The sequence below is a fragment of the Ochotona curzoniae genome, unplaced genomic scaffold, assembly GCF_017591425.1.
Source record: "Ochotona curzoniae isolate NIBS_2020 unplaced genomic scaffold, NIBS_Ocur_1.0 contig_1014, whole genome shotgun sequence".
Classification (NCBI taxonomy): domain Eukaryota; kingdom Metazoa; phylum Chordata; class Mammalia; order Lagomorpha; family Ochotonidae; genus Ochotona; species Ochotona curzoniae.
The window spans coordinates 699350-708623 of record NW_024464920.1 but is presented as its reverse complement, the minus strand read 5'-3'; the positions used below and the strand labels follow the sequence as shown (position 1 = coordinate 708623).

The following is a 9274-nucleotide window of genomic DNA, read 5'->3' as shown; positions in this document are numbered from 1 at the left end:
GTAAAAAAAAAAAAAAAAAAAAAAAAAAGATTTACTTAGGTATTATTTATTGGAAAGGTAGACTCATAGAAAGGAGAGACAGAAAAAAAGACCCTGTGTCCACTGGTTCACTCCCCAAGTGGCCGCAACGGCCACAGCTGAGCTATGCCAATTCGGAGCCAGGAGCTTCTTCTGGGTTTGCCACGCGGGTGCAGGGTCCCAAGACCTTAGGCCATCCTCTACTGCTTTTGCAGGCCACATAGGCAGGGAGCTGGATGGGAATTGGAGCAGCCGGGATAACCAGCGTCCATATGAGATCCTGGCGCATTCAAGGTGAGGGACTTTAGCCACTAGACTATTGCACCACAAGGTTTTATTGCAGAACCATCTCCACATGAGTGGGAGGGCTGGGCACTGTGGCTCAGTGGTTAAATCCCTGCTTTGCCTGTGCCGGTTTGTGTCCTGGCTGCTCCACTTCCTACCCAGCTCCCTGCCTGTGGCCCGGGAAAGCAGTAAAGGATGGCCTAAGGCCTTTGGATCCTGCACCGGCATGCGAGCCCTGGAAGAAGTTCCTAGCTCCTACCTTCAGCTCAGCACAGCTCCAGTAATTGTGGTCACTTGGGGAGTGAATCAACGGATGGAAAAATTTCCTTTCTATATATCTGACTTTGCAATAAAAAAATAAATAAAAATATATTTCTGTATGTCTAACTTTGCAATAAAAATAAAACGAAATTTAAAAGAATTTCATGATGGTTTCCATAGTTTTGGTGGTCTTTGTAGTTTTGCATGTATACCACCAATAAAAATAAATAAATCTTTAAAAAAAAATCAAGGCATGCAGAGCCAGAAGGCCTGGTTCTGTTTGTTTTCTCTTTAGGATCACTGGCTGCTTTCAGAAATCGGAGGCTTCCAACTCACCTTTAAAGGATGTACATATGTTTATTGCAAAGGCAGATTCACAGCGAGGAGGAGAGACAGAGAAAGATCCTCCATCAGCTGACTCATTCCCCAGGTAGCTCCAATGACTGGAGCTGTGCTCCCCATGCAGCAGTAGGCACCTGTCGCACCTATAAGGCTACCGGGTCATCCTACATGGCACTGGGTTTGACACAGGTGCTCCCCTTCTGGTACTGTGGAAAAGCCAATGTGACACCTGTCACTGTCTGTCCTTCTCTCTGTACCTTTACCTTTCAAACAAAATAAATGGAAGAAATCTTTTTTTTAAAGGTAGCAATAAAAAAATGAAAATTATGATTATATTAGTTTCTTAAGTCCTGTCAAAACAAATGACCATCCCTAGTAGCTTAAAACAACAGAAATTTGTTCACTCATAGAACTGCAAGACAGAAATCCTACCGGGTTTTCTTTCTGAAGACTGTGTGTCTCTACAAGCTGACAGTAGGTGTTGGCAGTACTCGGCACGCCTGGGCTTGCACAACTATCACTCCCAAATCTGCTCCAGTCTCCACATGGCCTGTTCTCTGACAGCCCTTCCTTTCCAGCTCTTAGGAGGACAGATTTGGTGGCTCTGGTTTAAAAGTGTCCTTCTTGGGTCCTGCGGCATGGCTTAGCAACTAAAGTCCTCACCTCGAACATGCCAGGATCCCATATGGGCGCCAGTTCTAATCTCAGCAGCTCTACTTCCCATCCAGCTCCCTGTTTGTGGCCTAGGAAAGCAGTTGAGGATGGCCCAATGCTTTGGGACCCTGCACCATGTGGGATACCCGGAAGAAGTTCCTGGATCCTGGCATAGCATCAGCCGTTGCGCTCTCTTGGGGAGTGAATCATCGGACGGAAGATCTGTCTCTCCTTCTCTCTGTGTATCTGACTTTGCAATAAATAAATAAATCTTTTTTTTTAAAAAAAAGTGTCCCTCTTGGTTCACGAGTTAAAACTTGGATCTCTGTGTGGCCAACATCAAGAAGTTAAAGAACCTGGAAGAAGTGGGGTGTCAAATGAGGCAATGAGGTCACTGTGGGCACTGCCCCCAGAAGGGATTAACACTAGTGTCAAAAATGACTTAGGTCCCATGAGAATGGGTCATTATTTAACAGCAAGACTGGCCACTTTCCAGTCTCTGGCTTCTTGTCCTGCCATATGCTCTACCCTCTCTCATGTACCCCTGCTGATGCCATCTGCATGTTGTGACACAACCAAGGGAACCTATAAAAAATACCTAACACATGGTGTCACCCCAACCTCAGACCTACAGCCTACCAAACTCACACCAGGGTACTGGCTCCATGGCTCAACAGACTAATCCTCCACCTCCACATGTAGGCATCCCATATGGGCGCTGGTTTGGGTCCTGGCTGCTCCAATTCTGACCCAGCCTTGTGCTTATGGCCAGGTAAAGCAGCAAAGTATAGTCTGAGTGCTTGGGCTCCTTGCACCCATGTGGAAGACCCAAAAGAAGCTTCTGGGTTTGAATCCACTCAGCTTCAGCTATTGTTGTTATCTAGTGAATGAGCCAGCAGATGGAAGATCCTTCTCTGTCTTCCTTTTCTCTGTAAATCTGCCTTTCATATAAAAATATATAAATCTTTATGTTGGAGCCCTATACAGTAGCCTATTGGCTAAAGTCCTGCCTTGTAACCACCAGGATCCTATATGGGCACCGGTTCTAATCCTGGCAGCTCCACTTCCCATCCAGCTCCCTGCTTGTGGCCCGGGAAAGCAGTTGAGGACCATCCAAAGCTTTGTGCCCCTGCACCCATGTGGGAGACCCAGAAGAAGTTGCTGGATCCTGGCTCTGGATCGGCATAGCACCAGCCATTGTGTTCTCTTGGGGAGTGAATCATCGGATGGAAGATCTTCCTCTCTGTCTCTCCTCCTCTCTGTATATCTGACTTTCCAATAAATAAATAAATCTTTATTTAAAAAAAACGATGATTGGGCCCAGCACGGTGGCGCAAGTGGTTAAAGGTCCTCGCCTTGCACACCCGGGATCCCATATGGGCGCCGGTTCTAGTCCCGGCAGCCCCGCTTCCCTTCCAGCTCCCTGCCTGTGGCCTGGGAAAGCAGTGGAGGACGGCCCAAGGCTTTGGGAACCTGCACCCGCGTGAGAGACCCAGAAGAGGCTCCTGGCTTCGGATAGGCATAGTATCGGCCTGTTGCGCTCACTTGGGGAATGAATCATCGGACGGAAGATCTTCCTCTCTGTCTCTCCTCTCTGTATATCTGCCTTTCCAATGAAAAAATAATAAAAATAAATCTTTAAAAAAAAAAACCGATGATTGTAACTGAATATTGACTTCCACTCACAAATGAGGCTCAAGAAAGATCATTAAATCAAAAGATCATTCAGGCCAAAGCACCATGAACTAACAATGTTAGAACAGAATCCAGTCCTAGCGGACATCAACCCCAGTCAAGCAGAATGCAAAATGGCACAAGCAAACTTAGACACCGGAATAAATACCAGTAATGAACACGTACACTAGCAGTTGATCCACAGAAAATGTGTTCTACTTATTTGTTTGTTTTATTATTTTCTTGTGGAGCTGGGAGATGAACATCTAGATACTTGGTGAATTTTTGTGTCTAAATCACAATATGTAACCATGGCAACAGCCACTGACGGCTTAGAATGGCATGGGACAGTGAAGATGGGAGTGGCTCAAATCGCAAGTTTCCCACCACAGAAAAGACTCAAATAGTTATCCCTTGAAGGAGTCCAACAAAAGAAAAACCTGTATGTTACAGAAACAAATAACGATTACCTAATTGTTAAATACAAAGAAAATGCATGCATATGTGATATAGTGAGACCCATGTAAGTTTCAGCATGGATGATCAAAAAATGTCAACCTGCCTTTTCAGGTACTAAAGAAGTAACAAACTACACCAAAGTTTCAGCTTTTCTGGCATGGAAATGCCAAGCCAGATTATAGGTCAAAGCCTTCTATGTAAGGATTGTCAAAAATATGATTAAAAAAAAAAACAAAAAAAAAAACGAGTCTTCTAGTTCCATTACTCCACAAACTCTGAAATATCACCAGGGAACTAAAAGGAACCCCAAACACTTCCTCATTCACAGCAGGGGAATCCACAGATAACATGGCCGACACAGCTATGCCTTTGGAGGGGAGTCCTTGCAGGCCCGCGAGAGCCTCTGCAGTCTGAGGCTGCGGTCCCTCAGCCAGGCAGGAGGAGGGAGGTGCCCGCCCCAAAATGGCTTTCCTCCAGGGCAGTCAGCAAAATGGAGTTCTGCAGTCAGCCTTCCTAGCATGCATTCCCCCAGTTACAGAGAGCAAGTACTATTTCTCAGCGCCCTTTCAAGAATAAGAAAGAAGTGACCACAACACTCGAATAAATTACTACCGCACCTAGCCAAGCTTGGAAAATGTGTGTAAATTGGGGTTTTGAGTCTAAGACCTTTTAGCAGAACTAAAACTTTTTTTTAATTATTATTATTAAAAAACCAACCAGAATTTTCAGAGGCATATATCCTTAAAAAACACACACAGAGAGGAATACTGGCAATACAAACTTGATATTTATTACCAAACCTGAACTGGGTAATGAATGGGAGGACATTTTGGATGACTCGCCAGCAGCACGGGGGTTCGGAAAGGATGATTTTAAAGCCATGCTTTAGCCCTAACCTTCTTAAGGATTAGCACCGTCCTTTACAGATTTTCCTGGCCTGGGGGTGGGGGAACGGGTCTGTCCACTCTAGCCAGGGCCTCCCGGCACTAAACTATAACCAACTGATGTTATCTCGGTACGAAGCCAAGCACCCTTTTTTTTCCACAAGGAATCCATTCCTCCCGATGAAACCCCACAGGATCAAACAGTTCTGTCCCCTCAGCATCCCCCAAGTTTCTCTTCACTTTTTCAGTTCGGCTACTGAATTCGACAGGTGTTTTTCCATCTCCCCCCACGTTAAAAAACAACAACAACAAAAATCCCCAGGGGCTGTCCGTGAAGTTACTGGCTTAGGGCTTACAAAAAGAAAAGAAAGAAAACAGGGCCTACTCGGCCTCCATGTTCCACGCTTGGGTCCCGCTTCCCCCGGCATCGATCCTGCGTGTTGCCCGGCAGTAGGTGCCTTTAGCTTCAGCACCAAGCCTTCCCAACGAACCAACACGTCCGTATGCGGCTTCCCACGGCCCGCGTCCTCCACGCCCACGAGCGCGGAGCGCACAGCCGGATCGAGGAGCTGAGAACACCGCACAACTCAATGAGAAACAGATCTCCACGAGAAAAAACGAGGGGCTAGCACGGCTGGGCCCGGCGGCCCCAGGCCCCACCGACCACAGCACCGCGCGCTCCCTGCAGCCTGTGCCGCAGAGGCGCACGCGGGCGCACGGGGTTCTGCCCTGCCATGCGCTCAGGTCCCCGGCCCGGCGTCCCAGGCCCCGCCGACCCCGGCCAGCCGCACCAGGGCCCACCGACCCCAGCCCCGCGCGCTCCCTGCAGCCGGTGCCGCAGAGGCGCACAAGGTTCTGCCCGGCCATGCGCTCAGGCCCCCCCGACGCCTGCCCGGCGCCCCAGGCCCCGGCGCCCCCGGCCCGGCGCCCCAGACCCCGGATACCCCTGCCCGGCGCCCCCGGCCCCGCGCGCTCCCTGCAGTCGGTGCCGCAGCCGTTGGCGCAGAGGCGCGCGCGGGCGCACGGGGCTCCGCCCAGCCAGGCGCGCGCGGAAAGTCCAGGCGCCCGGCTCGGAGCCCGCCTCTGCGGATGCGGCCGGGCCGCCACCGAATGGCGTGCGGGCCCGAGGGCGGAGTCCGCCCGCCCCGCCCCGGCCACTACTTAAAGAGGCTCGGGAGCCCGACTCCGCCTCACTGCGTTACTTACCTCGACTCTTAGCTTGTCGGGGACGGTAACCGGGACCCGCCGCCAGTTCCCGTCGCCTCGCCTTTGCCTGCTAATCCCGTAGCCACCATGGTGAGTGGGATGACCCTGCTCTGCACGGGGGGACGGAGCCCTGGGGCAGGCGAGGATTAGGGGCGCCCGACGGCCAGCGGGTGCTCACGGAGGGGGTCGGGGGAGGCGCGGGCGAGACCCGGGCTTGTGCGGGATGGCGAAGCCCCTGCGAGGGGAGGGTACCGCGGCCTGGGGCGCGCGCGAGCGGCGGGTGGGGAGCCGCCATGGACCACTGAGCCTGGGCGCACGAGGCCTGTGGCGGGGTCCCCTCCCCCTACCCGCGTGCCTCGGCCTGCCGGACACGCGCACTCCCCCCCCACACGCCGGCCATCACTTCCTCTTGGGCGCGAAAGGCGGGGGCGGGAAGGCAGCGAGAGCTTGGCGCGCATGCGCGACCGTTACCTTCCCGCCGCTGCTCGGCGGGAAACTGCGGCGCATGCGCGCTGCGGCGCTGCGGTCTGGCCGCAGGGCGTGGCCCCGAGACTTTGCAGTTAAGCTGACTGAAAATGGAGGATGGGGTGGGGGGGCCTCCTCCCGGATGTGCAGCTGTGTCTTAGCGCAGCTAAGCCCCGCAGCCTGTGAAGGCCCTCTGCCCCGCCGGGCTGCGTCAGCATTTTGTGTGGCGGCAGGTGTTGGCGCTTAGAGATGGTAAACGGGGAGAAATCGGATCTTCACAGATGTGGGTCGCTGATAATCCCGTGCATGCTGGGCTGAGCCCGGCGCCTCCGGGCAGGGGAGGGACGCGGGGAGCTGCCCGGGCACGCACACCCTTCTGCCGCAGCGCCACGCCCTGGGCCTGCGGTCAGCCCTTCACCTTGGGACTCCCCACATGGGGGGACATGAGGTGCACGGAGCCCTGGCCGCCCTCCCCAAGACTCCCCTGCCCAAGCATGAGCTCCTGTAAAGCCACCCAATTGTGGGTGAGAAGGGAAACTCATTCTGAGACGGGTAGCCGTTATGCTTCAGGGGCTTTTAGACGAGGTAATTTAAGATTATATTATTTTCTCTCTCATCTTCCACCATATCCACCCCGTTCCGGCCCGGCAAGAATAAACCTCCCAAAGTTTAAAAAAAAAAACACTTTTTACACAGCTACCTACGGATTTGTTTCAAATTCCAAATTTTCCTCCGTTTTTCCACTCTCACAGCGTGAGTGCATCTCCATCCACGTGGGCCAGGCTGGTGTGCAGATCGGCAATGCCTGCTGGGAGCTCTACTGCCTGGAACACGGCATCCAGCCCGATGGCCAGATGCCAAGTGACAAGACCATTGGGGGAGGAGACGACTCCTTCAACACCTTCTTCAGCGAGACAGGCGCTGGCAAGCACGTGCCCAGGGCCGTGTTTGTAGACCTGGAGCCCACGGTCATTGGTGAGCTGCCAGTGGGTGTGGGGGGTTGGCCAGGAGGTGTGTGCTGGGGGAGCCCCTGGTGCCGCAGGGAGGGGCGGGGTCCGTGACAGGTGGCCCATCTGCTTCCCCTCTGCAGATGAAGTTCGCACTGGCACCTACCGCCAGCTCTTCCACCCCGAGCAGCTCATCACGGGCAAGGAAGATGCCGCCAATAACTATGCCCGCGGGCACTACACCATCGGCAAGGAGATCATCGACCTGGTCCTGGACCGCATCCGCAAGCTGGTATGATTACTCCCCATAAGAAAGCACATTGATGGGTTAACAAACATTTGAACTGAAGTAAAGAGTTAGATGACTTTTAAGATTCTTTAAAAATTCAGTTAAAATGTGAATTGTCTGGTACCATCTTATGAAAATTGAGGATGTTTAAATTAAGAAGTGTTGAGTAATTCCAAGATATACCCTTTCTAAAAGGCATTTTTAAGATAAATCTGAATCCTTGAGATGTAGGAAGAAACTGCTTACTATGATGGTATCACAAACAACAAACGAAAGCTTCATGTTTGCTTCATTCCTGTCTCCTAACAGGCTGACCAGTGCACGGGGCTGCAGGGCTTCCTGGTTTTCCACAGCTTTGGTGGGGGGACCGGCTCTGGGTTCACCTCCCTGCTGATGGAGCGCCTCTCTGTCGACTATGGCAAGAAGTCCAAGCTGGAGTTCTCCATCTACCCGGCCCCCCAGGTCTCCACAGCTGTGGTGGAGCCCTACAACTCCATCCTCACCACCCACACCACCCTGGAGCACTCGGACTGTGCCTTCATGGTGGACAACGAGGCCATCTATGACATCTGTCGTAGAAACCTTGACATCGAGCGCCCCACCTACACGAACCTGAACCGCCTGATCAGCCAGATCGTGTCCTCCATCACAGCCTCGCTGCGGTTTGACGGAGCCCTGAATGTTGACCTGACAGAGTTCCAGACCAACCTGGTGCCCTATCCCCGCATCCACTTCCCTCTGGCCACTTACGCCCCTGTCATCTCTGCTGAGAAAGCCTACCATGAACAGCTTTCTGTAGCAGAGATCACCAATGCGTGCTTTGAGCCGGCCAACCAGATGGTGAAATGTGACCCTCGCCACGGGAAGTACATGGCTTGCTGCCTGCTGTACCGTGGTGACGTGGTCCCCAAAGATGTTAATGCTGCCATTGCCACCATCAAGACCAAGCGTAGCATTCAGTTTGTAGATTGGTGCCCCACTGGCTTTAAGGTTGGCATTAACTACCAGCCTCCCACTGTGGTGCCTGGTGGAGACCTGGCCAAGGTCCAGCGAGCTGTGTGTATGCTGAGCAACACCACGGCCATTGCCGAGGCGTGGGCTCGCCTGGACCACAAGTTTGACCTGATGTATGCCAAGCGTGCCTTTGTTCACTGGTACGTGGGTGAGGGCATGGAGGAGGGCGAGTTTTCTGAGGCTCGTGAGGACATGGCTGCCCTGGAGAAGGATTATGAGGAGGTGGGTGTGGATTCTGTGGAAGGAGAGGGTGAGGAGGAAGGAGAGGAATACTAGTTTTCTATTCCTTGTAGCCCCACAGCTTGTCATACTCACTGAACTTCAGCTTCAACATGAGCTGAGAGCCATTAGACTTTCCTGATGACATTGTCTTCACTCAGCTGTGATCATGTCTGTCTTTTACACGTGTACCTGTAATACTCATCATGTCTGAAAGTAAAGGCTTTAAAAATGTCTCCTGTGCTTTGTGAAGATTAAGTTGTACATACCTGGGGTGTATTGGATGATGTGACACCTGTGTACCCCTCTGCCATCTGTACTTCACAGGGAAAGTGTGCATTAAGCTGGGAAGGCAAAAGACCCACAATGCTTCTAACAATAGCCTACTCCAAATGAAGTGGTTGGTTATGTTTAAAGAGTAATTGGGTCAATGCTAGTGGCTTTTAGTATACTGGCAGTGTTAGTTGAAAGGCTGAGACCCATTGCCCAAGCCATTGGGTGGTCTCCTATCTGGTGGGATTACACTATCGAAGTGGCAACATAAATAAGGCTTGGTA

At 52.1% G+C, this 9274-nt stretch overlaps 1 protein-coding gene across 1 annotated transcript; it reads left to right on the top strand.

Annotated features, from left to right (window-relative positions):
- The first annotated feature begins 5764 nt into the window (after window positions 1-5764).
- On the top strand, window positions 5765-8953 carry LOC121155358 (tubulin alpha-1B chain). The gene is made up of 4 exons (XM_040978663.1): window positions 5765-5873; window positions 7001-7223; window positions 7339-7487; window positions 7794-8953. Exons 1-4 carry the CDS (start codon window positions 5871-5873, stop codon window positions 8772-8774), a joined length of 1356 nt encoding a protein of 451 aa, XP_040834597.1. The 5' UTR covers window positions 5765-5870; the 3' UTR covers window positions 8775-8953.
- The last annotated feature ends 321 nt before the right edge of the window (window positions 8954-9274 follow it).